This window comes from Akebia trifoliata, chromosome 12 (genome assembly GCF_017979445.1).
Source record: "Akebia trifoliata isolate Shusen 1 chromosome 12, ASM1797944v1, whole genome shotgun sequence".
Classification (NCBI taxonomy): Eukaryota; Viridiplantae; Streptophyta; class Magnoliopsida; order Ranunculales; family Lardizabalaceae; genus Akebia; species Akebia trifoliata.
Window position 1 is genome coordinate 19,052,134 of NC_141386.1, and position 15,220 is coordinate 19,067,353.

General features: G+C 34.1%; 3 protein-coding genes and 1 long non-coding RNA gene across 4 annotated transcripts; all 4 read left to right on the top strand.

Moving 5' to 3' along the window:
- Positions 1 to 1,835: 1,835 nt before the first annotated feature.
- On the top strand, positions 1,836 to 2,982 carry LOC147389002 (uncharacterized). The gene is made up of 3 exons (XM_086419706.1): positions 1,836 to 2,103; positions 2,208 to 2,542; positions 2,689 to 2,982. Exons 1-3 carry the CDS (start codon positions 1,836 to 1,838, stop codon positions 2,980 to 2,982), a joined length of 897 nt encoding a protein of 298 aa, XP_086275832.1.
- A 6,345-nt stretch (positions 2,983 to 9,327) lies between these two features.
- LOC147389003 (uncharacterized) lies at positions 9,328 to 10,306 on the top strand. The gene is made up of 3 exons (XR_015170915.1): positions 9,328 to 9,545; positions 9,736 to 10,126; positions 10,255 to 10,306. It is a non-coding gene; the product is annotated as an uncharacterized LOC147389003 (long non-coding RNA).
- Positions 10,307 to 10,334: 28 nt separating this feature from the next.
- Positions 10,335 to 11,316, top strand: LOC147389004 (uncharacterized). The gene is made up of 2 exons (XM_086419192.1): positions 10,335 to 10,442; positions 10,609 to 11,316. The coding sequence occupies exons 1-2, from the start codon at positions 10,335 to 10,337 to the stop codon at positions 10,837 to 10,839; spliced, it is 339 nt and encodes a 112-aa protein (XP_086275318.1). The 3' UTR covers positions 10,840 to 11,316.
- Positions 11,317 to 12,284: 968 nt separating this feature from the next.
- On the top strand, positions 12,285 to 14,902 carry LOC147389005 (uncharacterized). Its single transcript, XM_086419707.1, has 6 exons — positions 12,285 to 12,626; positions 12,710 to 12,772; positions 12,878 to 13,318; positions 14,032 to 14,356; positions 14,439 to 14,508; positions 14,644 to 14,902. The coding sequence occupies exons 1-6, from the start codon at positions 12,285 to 12,287 to the stop codon at positions 14,900 to 14,902; spliced, it is 1,500 nt and encodes a 499-aa protein (XP_086275833.1).
- The last annotated feature ends 318 nt before the right edge of the window (positions 14,903 to 15,220 follow it).

Sequence of the window (15,220 nt, forward strand, 5' to 3'; positions counted from 1 at the left end):
AAAAAGATAAAAAAATATAAATAGTTGCTACCACCAAATTTTTACAAACCACAAAAAAAGATGGATCAAATCAAGTAATCAAGAAGTAAAAAAAAAAAAAAACATTCACCCGAAGAAGAATAAGAAGATATGCCTCCCTCTGTTTCTTATATTTCTTTTCATGGATTCATCTTTTATATATTAGGGCTGTCAACGGATAGTCATTGAATCAGATATACCTCTAAGGCTCTATCTAAATTCAAATCTGGAAAAAAAAAATCGCTGGTCTTCGAATTTGAATTCAATTAAATACCTATATTCAACATTTAAATTCGCATTCAGATTTTTGATAATTCGATACGAATCCGGTGCCATTGTTTTCAATCTTAAGCCCAAACCCTTGATTTTTCACCAAGAAAGAAAGAGATGGATCCAAAGCTCACAGAGGTTTCACAGTTGTTTGAGCGAATCAAATAAGTTTTTATAAGAAACGATTTCAATACTTCATGATTTCACGACAGACTGAAAGGATTTATAGAGAGAAGAAAAAAAAGAAAAGATCATAGAAATAGTTTCATCTTTTGATTTGAGAGAGAGAGAGAGAGAGAGAGAGAGAGAGAGAGATAACTACCTGGAAAGTTGTGCTGGAGAAGATGCCGATCGAACCTTGCCTGGTTTAGTAACCCTTTGGATGAGAACGAAAACTTGCTGAAGACTTTGGGAATTCGATGCCCTAGCTCTAAATTTTTGTGAGAAAAAACCTAGAATCGGTGAGAGAGAAGATTGTAAGTCCGAAACTCTAAATTGTGAAAGTGGAAATTGTGATAGGAGATCGAAAATCCCAAAACCTAGAATCGTGAGAAAGGAAATAAAAAAAAGAGTAAATGGGATTTGAGGTTTGAGATTTCAGATTCTAGGGATATTTTTAAAGAAGTTCATAGGAAGTATTTTAAGTATTAAATTGTTATTGCCACCTAATTTTTATTAACGCCACACCACTGTGTGTAATTCTTACAAAGGAATCGGTGTATCATTAGTAAAAGTTGGTGCAGCAATATTGTCTCTTGCTTATTTAATGACGGATTAAATTAGGTGTCTATGATCGTCTATTATAGACGTCATTATGTATTAAAAAACTGATAAAGACCGTCGAATAAAAACACTGGCTTTAGTCCATCGTTTCTTCCATCATATTTAATCGTTTTTAATTGCTTGTGACGTAGTGTTGAGACCCAACTAGATTCGAAAATGATTATTCCAATTCCAAGTTGAAGTTATTTTTAGGCTTTAATGATTGCTTTTGTAAGTGAGTCAAGAATCAAGATTGAATTTCTCTATTGGGTTCTATATTTTTCAGTTGTTCGATCTGAATTTAAGTTGTTGTTTGGGATTCATGGAGGTTTCTGTTAGTGGGCTTAAACTCAAGTATTTTCTAATTTCTCTAAGTGGATTTTTTATTGGTGGTGTGAAGGTGGGACTTGGATTGGAGTGATGGAAACCAAAACAAAAATTATTTGATCAGGTTACTGTCTCTGCTTTGATAACCTTATAATCATATTAAACTTTTTTATTTCATTTTATTTTTAATATTCTACCTTCAGTATCACATTAAAAACTATTATTTAATAGTATTTTATTCGGTGGGTGTGTAATTTTTTTTTTAAAAAATAGATTTGAATTTTTCCCATTACTATTACTATTAATCTTGAGCCATTCATTGTCTTACAATACCTTCTTCATCTCTCTCTCTCTCTCTCTCTCTCTCTCTCTCTCTCTCTCTCTCTCGATATATATATATATATATATATATATATTTTATATATTTATATTCACTTTCTCCAACTAGAGATAGAGATATGGCATCCAAGTGGCGTGACCTTCCATATGATATGTTTACTCTTATTACGAACAAGTTGATCCTCATCAAAGATTACATCCAATTTGGAGCTATTTGTGTTACATGGCATTTTATCTTTACTGAAAATGGTGATTGTGTACCACGTCAACCTCCTGTACTCATGATTATTAGTAAACACAACAAATACAAGCACAGTTTCTACGACCTCTCTGACAAAAAACTTTACGATTTTCAATTACCGATGCCCATCAACATATATTGCAGTGGTTCGAGTTATGGATTGCTAGTCATGGTGGAGGAGAGCTTGGAAGTTCAAATTTTAAATCCGTTCTTATCAAACAATAATAAGATCCAACTCCCTCTACTTTAGAAATCACAGACGCTGATGCTACTAACATTGCAAATGAAAATATAATTGCCGTGGATTGGCTCCTGCACAAGGCCGTTCTATCTGCCAATCCAGTATTGACCGCTGACTATGTAGTTATGGTGATTTATGGTGGATGTACGACCATAGGCTTTTACAAGGCTGGTGACAAGAGTTGGACTTCCATAAAAGGGGAATTAATGGCATTTGAAGATGTTATATATTTCGAAGGCCAGTTATATGTTTCCCTCTATAGGGGATCAATTGTGGCTTGTGATGTCAATTCTCCTAATCCTAAGATGATACTAGTTGCACCACACTTACCACAGAAATATCAGGCACATACAAAGTATATATTGGAATCATGGGGAGATTTGTGCAAGTTAGAAGGGTGGTTATATACAAGGATATTGGTGAGATTGAGCCAACTTACTTAACTGTTCGTTTTGATATCTTCAAATTGGACCCAATCGGGCAAAAGTAGGTCCAGGTGAAGAGTCTGGGTGGGTGCGTACTGTTCCTAGGTGACAATTCTTCCATGTCTGTTTTGGCTACGGATTTCCCAAGATTGAAACCAAATTGTATCTATTTCGCAGATCATGAGTTTGATTCATATTTCGTTTGTCCACCTTATGGGCCCCCACGGCATGGGAGTATTCAACTTAGAAGGCGGGAGTATTGGACCATATTACCCGCTGGAGTCCCCAATTTCAATGCTGCCATTCATTTGGGTTCAGCCTACTATTCAGGGAGGCGGCAATTAACGCATTTTTATTAATCAACAGGTATGATTTGGTTGGTGACTGTTTCGGTGGAGACTCCACACTTGATTCAATTCATCTATATATATGCTGTAAAAAACAATTATACTGCATTTCATTTTTCCTAGGTATGTTTTTGTTTTTGTATTTTTTTGTTTGTTTGTCTTTTTTCATGCATGAGTGAATCTAGTGGTTATAGACATTTGATCAAGTGGATTTCATTGAAGGAGAATTCGGAGGGATCTATATTTAACCTAGTTTATCTCCAATAACCTGAACTAGAAACTCTGTGACCATAAAAATCAGAAACAGACCTTGTTTGATGGACTAAGTGAAACAACAATCCAAAAGTGGGTGTCTCATGTTGGATCACCAAACAGAGTGCCTTTTCTGGTCAATTAGCTAATATTTCCAATAGCTTGGCTTCTTTGAGAAAAATTGATTCAATTCCCAAGTCACAATGAGACGAAATTATTTTAAAAAACCAATGAATGCAATCTCTCAAAAAACCATTATTTGTACCTTTTAACAGGTGCCAATGTTTCCCTACTTGCACTATTTAGCATATATCTACCCAATATGTTTTTTGTTTTTTAAATTATAACCTTACATAAATCATAAAAAAAAATCCAACTCTGTATCGAAACTTCACCAAGATTGAATTCAAAGCACTGGAGTGAAATTGCCCCCTTTATTCATGTTGATATCGAATCGAGATTTTCCACTTCTGTGGACATAACCACCCATATAGAAGCTTCACCAACGTCTTAAATAAATCACTCATCAAGCTTTTAAGAAATACTAAGTGTGTGTTTGGTAACACTTCTGAAGTCTGAATGGAGGTGGTCCACCATTCAAATTCAAACTTCAGATCTGTGAAAGATGCTTGTTAAATTTCAGATTTCAGAATAAGAAGTTGATTTCAGCGATAGAAAGTCGCTGGAGGATAGTTCTGAATTCTAAAAAAATTATTTTTACCTAAAATACCCTCGTAAAAAAATATATTTCTATTTATTATCCCTTTCTTATAAAAAAAAACGTTAAACCCTTACCTCCTCTCTCTTCTTCATCTCCTTCTTCTGCAACTCGGCCGTGAAGACCTACGCAGGTATGTGCATCTACTACCACTCTATTGTTCTTTCTTGATCAATCACACCATGTGAATCTAATATTGAGAAAATCCCAAAATCAAAACTTCAACAAACAACCAAATCAAAAATAAAAAATTCAACAAAAATTCCAAAATAAATCTGAAATACCTGACTTTAATGACTATGAACAAGCTTGAGACGGTCACGAATGGCACGAGTGGCTACAGCCATGTGGCCGGAAAACCAGTTGATGACTCCGCCTCCGTTGTTAAAACCCATTTCTCCCAATCCCATCTTCTTCACTATTCTTCTCTAATCTGACCGGAAAACTAGTTGATGACTCCGCCTCCCTTCTTAAAATTCATCTCTCCCAATCCCATCTTCTTCACTCTTCTTCTCCAATCTGAACCGATGCTCATTATCTCCGCATCAATGGACTGTGAAAAACAATCTAAAAAGAATTGGTTCAGGTAACCATATAGTTTCAGATTTTTTAACCATAGTTTCAGATTTTTTAACCATAACCATAATTTCAGATTTTTTAATCATAGTTTCTGATTTTTTAACCATAACTATAGTTTCAGATTTCTTAACCATAGTTTCAGATTTTTTTAATCATAGTTTCTGATTTTTTAACCATAACTATAGTTTTAGATTTTTTAACCAGTGTTTGATGGAAGACAATCCAAAAAGAATTAGTTCAGATTTTTTAACCAGTGTTTATTGGAAAACAATACAAAAAGAAGTGGTTCATATTTTTTAACCATAATTTCAGATTTTTTAACCATAACCATAGTTTCAAAATTTTCAACCATATAGTTTCAGATTTTTTAACTAGTGTTTATTGGAAAACAATCCAAAAAGAATTGATTCAGATTTTTTAACCATATAGTTTCAGATTTTTTAACCATAGTTTCAGATTTTTTAATCGTAGTTTCAGATTTTTTAACCATAACCATAGTTTCAGATTTTTTAACCAATGTTTATTGGAAAACAATCCAAAAAGATTTGGTTCAGATTTTTTAACCATAACTTCATATTTTTTAACTATAACCATAGTTATAGATTTTTTAACCATATAGTTTCAGATATTTTAACCAGTGTTTATTGGAAAACAATCCAAAAAGAATTGGTTTAGATTTTTTAATCATAATTTTTCAGATTTTTTAACCATAACTATAGTTTCAAATTTTTTAACCATAACCAGTGTTTATTGGAAAACAAACATATTGGGTTGCGTGCCATACATATAAAATGGCTTGACATATGTATGGGTTGCGTGCCATACATCGAAAACATATGTGTTTTCTAAATATATTGGTGAAAAACATCTATGATAATGTGCATACACTACGTCATGTTGTGGATTTTGCGACACTACAATTGCGCTAAAAACGACTGCTGAAGGTTGTCGTTAATTGCGACAGTTTTGGACAGTCGTTTAATCGTCGTTTTAACCCATTGATGGTAATAAGTAAAACTTGGGGTGCCAATAGCCACTCTAAAAAAAATATCTGCTGGACAGAAGCTCGATCTCCGCCTCTGTCGAGCTTCTTCTTTCTTCTCTCATTCACTCTCCTCTCTCGACTCTGTCTGTCTTCTCGAGCTCTCTCGAATCTGTCGTTCTTCTCATCTCTGTCTCTCTCTCTCTTGCTCTCTCTCTCGCTCTCTCGCACTCTCTCTCAAATTCTCGCGATCTCTTTGTCCTTGTATCTGTCTGTCGCACGCACTTTTCTGCGCAGCATCCAAGATCGAGGGTTTTCCTCAAAGATCGCCACTCTAGGTAAGTTTCTCCTCAAAGATCTGCTAGAGTTTTATACATTTTTCTGCCTTCCACTTAGTTTTTGTTTAAAATTCTTCTCTGTAATCAGAGTTTTTTCCTCAATTTATGGATTTAGTGGTCGTCCTCGCCTTTTTCTCCTAATCTTTGAATTAAAGTGAGGGTTTATTATTTTTTCTTAATTTCTTGAGACTCAGACCCAAAAGGCCTCTTAAGTTCAGAAAATTGTTCTAAGAGAGATTTATCACTCTCTTTACCATGTTTGAGAAAGAGAGACCATAAACCCTAACACCATGGATGGATCCTGAAGAAATCGTAGATTTTTTATCAGGTTAGCAATCATTGTCTACGGTAAATGTTGTTATTTTCTCAGATCTGATAGATCTAGCTCTATTAGTTATGATTTTGAGTATCAATTTCGTCATCTTTGATCTATTTATATTTCTTCCCTGTTTTTCTTGGATGATAAAGGTTCTCTTTAGGTTAGATGATCATGATAATAGATTTTTTTATCTTTTATGAGTAGATTATAATAGGTTCCGACCATTTCTAAACTGTCTTAATCTGGAGTTCTTAAGAGCTCTCTTTGTGTTAAACTAGATCAGAGATCCGTTATATAAAAATTCGATTATTTTAGGATTTTTGTTTAACTACATTTCGTTTGTTATTTATATAATTTTTGGAACAATTTAGGTTGGATGGATATGTACTATAACAGTAGATATATGATATTCTACTACATGTATTCAACTTCTTTACGCTCTAGGTTGGAAATTTGTAGGATTTCAATCTCATGAAAAAGATACTTGCCTATAGAAGATCTTCATGGGACTTCTTGCAGTCTCAAAATCCATTATTATAGGACTGCATTGAAAATCATGCAATGCAAACTGATTTAGCAATGATCAATGCTTTTTCCTTTTTAATTTTGTAATCCTATGTTAAGAGAAAAAACCTGGCACATTATTGATTCTTAATCATTCTACTTTTCATTTTCCTTTTTACATTTATATCTACTGAAAATCATTGAGTTATTTGTGGAAATAGTTTTAAGTCATGCTTGCTTTAGTTTTAAGTTGTTCTTTGGAATTGTTATGATCCTCAATTTCCCTAAGTGTATCCTTTATGTGGTGAATGTTTGAAAATGTATTCTCTCCTGAATTCATCTTTCCTGATGTAGACCTTTTCTTTTCCAACAAGTAATTTAAGTTGTCGAAGGTTTCAATGACTCTAATGTTCTTTTAATTTTTTATAGATATGGAACACCTTAAGAATTTCTCTAGAGACCAAGGTGCTATAGAAGCTAATGATTTGAACCACTGGGACATTAACTTTTGGAGTGAGAGACTTCATGAATCAAAGTATGACATAAATGAGGTAGGCCTCACCACTTCTTATTTGCTAGCGTGCGTGCATATGTGGCAAATTCCAATTTTATTATAAAACCTTATTCACTTCTAGCAGTATTGGCAATTCAGAGTGAAAATGCTAAGAAAGTGTTAATTGTTGATTGAGTATCACCAATAACTCATCTTAACTATCATTGTTTTGTTTTGTTTTATGTAAAATGTACTTGTTGTCTGTCACTAATGTTTATTTACATTTGTGATTAAATTAGCTGAAATATGATGGGCAGCCTTGATTCTGTTGGTAATAATGAAAACTAGATATAGAGCTTGAGTTGCTTTAGTAATTTCTATTTGGTTTATAGGTAGCATTGAGTGCAGGCACAATGTCTGTGTTGTTGTAGCACAAACTATTTTGACTTGCATTAGTCATTTCTATTTGACCTTCTAATTGGTCCTAATTTGATGGGACTTGGCTTCGGTGACTTTTAATGTAAGAATATGTTGTAGTTATCATGTAGGAAAACCTACAACCTGTTGCATCTTATGAATTTCTACAATCAAGTTTGGGATCTTAAGGGCTTAGCAATGAAAATTTGCAATGGCACCCATGCCAGGTTCTCCCATTGAGCTTTAAATCATGCACCAAGCCAGTCATGCACCTTCTCACAGCAACTAAGTTCAATGATGTGAAATCTTAAAAAGGGACTGCACTCTAGATAGGCCTTGAGGTGTGCATTTTCCCTTTGAAAATGTTGTATTCTTCTGCATTTTGTTGTGGTTATTATGTAAATTTATTTTATTTTATTTTTCCTTAACTCCTTCACCACTTTATCTGATGATACATTAATCCTATTTTTCCATTCAACTCTTATCTAAGGTCATATCATCATGGAAAGCATATTGCATTCTGTATTTGTGTGGAAGGGGAGCTAACTGTTTATCTAGTTTTTCCTTTTGATTTATTTTTCCTCGTAATAGCTACATGGAGCCGGTCAATGCAGTTAATGGTCTATTGCTAGTTCTGTTATGATTGAGGCATGATGTGGTTGGGTTTTCCCAACTTTTTATTGGACAGCCCTGTCAATCTGTTGTGCTTATCCAAAGCTTGTTTATTGGTGTACAAGTTTTGTATTAATTGATATTCTAAATTGGCAGGGCTGTATATTTCTTTGAAAATTTAAAATTATATTGGCACATGACACAACATTACAAACTCTTGTAAAATAAAAGTGCACTATTGGGAAAACAAATTATTTTGGGGGTTACAAACAATGAAACATCAGAAAAATCATTTTGCTTATGAAGAGACACCATATTTCACTGTGAAAGCCCCTTCCCCCCCTCCAAAATAGAAGGAACTCAATAACATTTGGGGTAGATGGTTTTTCAAACTTTACACTTGTCCGACACAGGTACTGCCTTCTTTTAGAAGAGTCTATGCAACATAGCATCTCACCTTAGCATATTCAACCTACACCAAAGTTCCTCTTCGTTTTGGTCTGTTTCAAAAAATTTGTTATAAAGCATAATATTCCCTATAACTGATTGATTGATTCAGTGTTTGTGCATAAATATTTCCATCCATTTTTCATTTTTATTGCTTAGTTGGGCTTTGTGGAGTACAAGCGATGAATGGAGGGATGCCCCGGGGCGTCTCCCTCTCGACCAAGCCTACTATAACTTTTTTCCCCTTAAATTCTTTCCTAGGGACCCATCATCTGCCTTTTGTAGACAGGCTGTTTGCCTCCTATTTCTTTTGTTGTGGGGGCACTACCCTAGGAGCTATGATACCCTGATCCACCATTGAGCCAACTTTTCCTTCTTTGTATGAAGGGCCTTTTATGCAGGATAGCTTGAACATCTAGTTGTTGGCTAGGGGCACTTTCCTTATCATGGTCTTCGTTTCCCCCCGTTGGTCTGTTCCTCCTCCACCGAGATATCCCTGTTTTTTTAAATTTTCCATCCTACTGGAGGTTGTGGTATTTCTTGGATATGGTGTGTATGGTCTTCTTCTAAGATTTTTCTGCTGCTTCTTCCTTCATGCCCCCACGGGGAGCACCACAAAGGTAAAAATATTGCCTCAACCCCATACTTGAATATCGATGAATCTTTCCCTTTGAGTCCTATAGGTGTTTCTTATTTATGTGTGAGGTGAAGTTAATGATAGTGGTATCATTTACATGGACCTCTATGCAATCTTTGATGTTTTGTTATTTTTATGTTTATGAACTGTCTTGGCTAATGTCTACCGTTGCTTTAGGTTCTGTTAGTTGATCCCATTGACGAGGTTGCTATTCAAAACCTGAAATCATATAAAGAGAAGAACTTCATTAACATCAGCAAGGAAGACTTGGATTTGGGTAAGTCAACTGAAACTTGGCTTCTGAAGTACGTGCTCAATATATATTCCGTATATCCCATGTTTCCTTCTCTCTAAGAACCAATATTTATTCCTTTCTGTTAATCTCCATTTCCTACTTTCTTTTTATCTCTTTAGCTTCTCTTTCCCTTTAAATTTGAACATTTTTTTTTTGTTGGTTTACCTTCAAGAGTTCAACAAAATTGGAGTTAAGGAAGAATGGAGAATATTTCAGGGATTATTAAGGGAGAAGATCAAAGTTAGATGGATTTACCACCTGGTTTTAGGTTCCATCCAACAGATGAAGAACTTATAACTCACTATCTCTCAAAGAAGGTGTTTGTTAGCGACTTCAATGCTAAAGCAATTGGTGAAGCGGATTTGAATAAGTGTGAAATCAGTTCTCTTATGTTGAAGCTAACCACCAACGGATGCAATCATGGATGGAAGCTTCATCTTCAAGATTTCAGTTTGGGCATGATGTGCGTAGAGAAAGTATATATGACAATCGGGATAGAATGGAACTGATTCGACATGACATTGGGGAGAGATCTAGAGTTTGTGCTGCACCTGTTCATCCAGGTAAGAGTATTATTTACTAGCCCTTTTGATATTTGTAGGATCTTTCTTTATTGCCTAATCAATTGTTTTTTTAGTCTTAGTATTCCTGTTGTCTTTGAGTATTAATTAATGGCTTCTTTCACACACAGGCCCTGCACACTGTGAGAACACTGAGACATCATATGCACTTGTTTCCTGCAATTGATTTATTTACATTTTGTTTTCTTAGATGCATTTGATTGATGGCCGAGCAAGTGCTGGTGCAAGTGTTGATTCAGCAAGGCAGAACTTAGCAGCAACCTTCGTTAATGCTTTCATGAATGCAGGTTTTGATCAGGTAAAATATGTAATTTTAAAGGGATTCCAATGACTGTTAAGTATGTTTAATTACATTATTTGGATCAATATATTCAAGTTTGTTTTTCCCCATTTACTATTTTGAATGTAGCATTACTGGGAATGATAGAATGGGTTTGCTGATTAATCAAAAAGTTTCTGTGCAGATCTCTGATGCAAAGTTGCAAGATGTGATCAAGCAAACGGATGAAGAAACCCAGATGTGTGCGCATGAGCTCCTTTCTCTGGTTGATTCAATCTCAAAGTACAAAGAGTACATGGAATCAACAATTTCGCAAATGAAGAGGGATCTGTCTGAAACAGTCGGAGCTGTTGCAAATGCTTACGAGAGCTCCTTACCAGCTGAGTTTGGTATGCATTCTAGTGTAAGCAAGTGAGTTTCAACACACGCCTACTAGCCCATTTGTGTCTTTTTATGCCATCTTAGGTACAGAGTTTTCACATCCAGTCAGGTAGATACCCAACATTTATCTATAAATTCAACGTATGGCCATGTCAACATTAACGTTGGTAGCATGCTTTTGCTTCATCTTGTCAGTCATTCTGGTATAATTGCAGTTGTTAAGAGTAACTTGCATATATGTACTCTTGTATTTTATTTTATGTGGACATAGTTGAGTTGGACTTGAAGAACGTATTTGAGATTGATTCTAATAACGGATTCTCGATAATTTTAAATTGTAGACTAGAATTTGGATTAGTAGTTAGATTTGCATAATTGGTAGTTAGAAAATAGTTAGTGTTATGAAAGTTAAAGACGAGGGGCATTTGGGTCTTTTCATGTTAGTTGGGGTCTAGGTCATCAATTTCAAAATATAGGGGTATCTCCAATATTCAGCAACATGTGAGGGGGGTAGGTGTAAAATAAATTAAAAAAAAAAAAAAAAACCCTATAGCGACGGTCACTGACCGTCACTATATCCTAATTTTACTGTAGCAGCAGTCGTTTTTTCCGACTGTCAAAGACAGTCGTTTTTTTGCCGACTATCAAGGACAGTCGTTTTTTCCGACTGTTTTAGGCTGTCGCAATTTAAAAACCACTCCTTTTAAAAGGACCCCATTTGCGACTGTAGGGGCAATCGTTTTTTTAAAAAATGACTGTCTTGGACAGTCGTTTTTGGTGAATTATGACGTAGTGATATCTATTATTGGGATTCTTCCTATATTCTAATATCTATTATTTGTTGAGACCACCATGTTAAAGTTTAAACTCCCCACATATATAAATTTACCTTGAAATCTGAATATTATTGGGATTCTTCTTATATTTCAATATCTATTATTTGTTGAGACCACTATGTTAAAGTTTAAATTCCCCACATATATAAATTTACCTTGAAATCTGAATATTATTGAGATTCTTCCTATATTCCAATATCTATTATTTGTTGAAACTACCATGTTAAAGTTTAAACTCCCCACATATATAAATTTACGATGAAAAATTAAAACAAAGATCCATTAAAAATAAAAATCTTCTAAGATTTGTGATTGTGAAATAATGAAACAATAACAAAAATTAAAATTTCAACAAAACCCCAAAATTTCAAACAACCAACCAAACACATTATGGAGAAATCGAATAAAAAGTAGAAATTGAACCCTTTTCAACATTTTTCCTTCTTTGTTTTTTGTTTTTCTTCTTGCATAAAGCTTGGTCATTAGAAGAAGAAAGAGAGAGAGAGAGAGAGAGAGGTGGATAGGTTTTGTTGGGTATATGAGTTGTTGGAAGTTATCAACAATCCACTTTGAGATTTTAAATATATTGTTGTGGTATTGGCTCCATCTGATTAATACTTCCATTTCATTGTTATTCATAGATATGACTCCCAAGAATAAAGATAAAGAAAAGAGTGTTGATCGAGAAGATTTTTCTACAAACCAGTCGAAAAGGAAGCACTTTCTTGAGTTGTGCTTAAGTGAGGTGAACAAGGAAGGGTACAGAGGAGTATCTCTTACCAGTGCTTCATGGAAAATATTAGAATCTGAATTCAATAAGGTATGGGGAGTGAATTTTAGTCATAAGGTGTTCAAGAATCAATATGATAACTTGAGGGCTGATTACAACATATGGCGAAAACTTGTTGGATTGTCTGGGCATAGGCTTAGTGCAGATATGAATATTATAAATTGGCCTCCACAGAAGTGGGATGATGTCTTAGAGGCAAGTCTTTAATCTTACGTACATATTTTTAACTTGATTAACTAGACTTAGTCTAATTATTTTTATATTATTGTTTGAAATAGAGAATTCTCGAAGCTAAGAAGTTTAGGAACAAATCTCTCGTAGATGCTGAATTGATGATGGGTGTATTTGAAAGTACTCTTTCAAATGGCGATAAAACATGGAGCCCCTTCTCATTGATCCCACGCCCCACTGTTGATAGTGATGTGAATGGTCCTGAACCTATGTAGTACACAAATTTGGACACTGAAGACACTTATGGTGACTCATTTTTGGGGGAAGGGGATACATACTTCCAAGGTGTAAGTGTGGAAGGCACCCCTAATACCCCAAGAATGAATAGTGACATCGGTGCCATCCCAGTTGAAGAGAACACATTACAAGGTCCGATGAAGAAGAAACGTAGGAATTCGAATAGTGGTGACACTATTGAAAAAAACTTGAAAAGGCTTATTAATGTCATCGAAGAACAGATTAATAAAGAAGAGGCTAACAAGGGACCTTGTTTTAAAGATGTGAATGAAGTTATGAAGGATTTGAAGAACTTAGGGGTGATAAGCATTCATACTTATCATGTTGCTATATTGAAATTTGCACAACTACCGAAATTGGAATACGCATTTATGGACTTGGATAATGAAGCAGAGAGGGTTCAAGTTTTGGAGTTTATTGTAAACAATTAGTTGAAGTCAAACATTTTTTTTAATAAAAACCAATGATGTATTTGTTATTTTGATATTTTGATATTTTTGGATAGTTACTATGGATGGTTATTTTTATATTTTGATATTTTTTTATAGTTAATATGAATGGTTTTTTTAGAGTTATTATCATTGATGATATTATGAAATTTTTTATTGTTTAATTGGAATTATTATCTTATTACTTAATTAAATATGCATGTTTTAACTTACTAGATAGATTGCATGTTTGAAAAATCTTTTTTTACAGCTTTAATTAGTATTAACTTTTTTTAATTTTTCATTGTGTTTTAGTGATAATGACGCCAAAACAATGGTTGTTGATGAGATTGGTAACATTACTTTTTATGCTTAAACTTAAAAATCGTATGAATGTTCAACAAAGGTTGTGCACATCATCACTTTCTGGCAAGGCATATGTGCGGGAACTTTTGGAAGGATCTTCAACACAAATGCATGAGATATTTAGGATGGAGAATAATGCTTTTGTACAATTATGTCAATATTTTCGAGATAAAAATTGGTTAAATGATAGTAGATATATAGACATAGAAGAGAAAATGACAATGTTTTTTATGACAATATGTCATAATTGTTGGAATCGATTAGTAAAATATCGATTCCAACATTATGGAGAAACCATAAGTAGGTATTTTCATGAAGTGTTGGATGCAATGATACAGTTTGCACGAGAGATAATAATTTTCCCAGCATTTGACAAGCCAATGGGAGAAATTCGATCTCATGTACATTTGAGAGAAGGGCCATTTAAGGGTGCTGTCGGTGCATTAGATGGCACACTAATTGATACGCACATTCCGCTTGATCAACAAGTCCCATTCAGAGGAAGGGGACAAGGAAAATGTTTTCAAAATGTAATGGCAGTGTGTGGTTTTGATATGAAATTCATATATGTGATGGCTGGATGGGAAGGAATTGCACATGACTCGAGCGTATTAAATGAGACACTACGTAACCCGGTTAACAATTTTCCAATGCCTCCTCCAGGTATGTATTTTCAAATTATATTTTTGAAATTAATCTTATAATCAATAATATAAATTTTACATATGTTTTATATTTGTTGCAGATATGTATTATTTATGTGACGCTGCATACACACACACTAGAGGTTTTATGACTCCATATCGCAACACACGGTATTGGCTAAGAACATATCGAGGAACGCGTGTAATGGGTAGAAAGAAGAAATTTAATTATGCACATGCTCGATTAAAGAATGTCATTGAGAGGACCTTTGGTATATGAAAAAAAAGATTCCCAATTTTGAACAGAATGCCTTCATATGATTATCACACTCAATGGGACATTGTTATTGCATGCATGGCAATACACAATTTCTTACGTCGTGTTTCTCTTCATGATGAGTTGTTTCGACAATATGAAGTTGATGTCGATGAAGAGAGTAATTCTTTAGTAGAATCCGAACCATCACAAGATCCACCATGTTATAATGACATATTCTCATCGCAAGCACAAGCTGATATGATCACTTTACGTGATCAAATTGCAATTCAACTAGAAAATGAATGATTGTTTATTGTTTGAGTATTACTTTGTTGGAATATAATTTCTCAAGTATGAATTCAATTTAAAAACAATACTTTTGGATTATTTAATTTATTAGGAATTGAAATTAAATATGTGGATGGTTTCATTATGCGTAATATGTTATGTTTTTTGGTTAACAATTTATTAGAATTATAAAAGGGTAATATTGTCAAAATGACCATTATGTTTTAAAATTCTATTTATAACCAGAAGCTCTTAAAAATTATAAACAAACAACTTTTCCAGAATAAGATTTTAGACTTCAGATTTCAGACTTCAGACTTCAGAAGTGTTACCAAA

Bases quoted from the DNA above. Each gene is read 5' to 3' on its own strand.
- LOC147389002 (XM_086419706.1), top strand. From the start codon at position 1,836: ATGGCATCCAAGTGGCGTGACCTTCCATATGATATGTTTACTCTTATT. The intron at 2,104-2,207 runs GTTCGAGTTATG...CCTCTACTTTAG, and splicing joins CATCAACATATATTGCAGTG to AAATCACAGACGCTGATGCT. The intron at 2,543-2,688 runs GCACATACAAAG...GGGCAAAAGTAG, and splicing joins ACTTACCACAGAAATATCAG to GTCCAGGTGAAGAGTCTGGG.
- LOC147389004 (XM_086419192.1), top strand. From the start codon at position 10,335: ATGCATTTGATTGATGGCCGAGCAAGTGCTGGTGCAAGTGTTGATTCA. The intron at 10,443-10,608 runs GTAAAATATGTA...GTTTCTGTGCAG, and splicing joins TGAATGCAGGTTTTGATCAG to ATCTCTGATGCAAAGTTGCA.
- LOC147389005 (XM_086419707.1), top strand. From the start codon at position 12,285: ATGACTCCCAAGAATAAAGATAAAGAAAAGAGTGTTGATCGAGAAGAT. The intron at 13,319-14,031 runs GTAAACAATTAG...GCAATGATACAG, and splicing joins TTCAAGTTTTGGAGTTTATT to TTTGCACGAGAGATAATAAT. The intron at 14,357-14,438 runs GTATGTATTTTC...TATTTGTTGCAG, and splicing joins TTTTCCAATGCCTCCTCCAG to ATATGTATTATTTATGTGAC.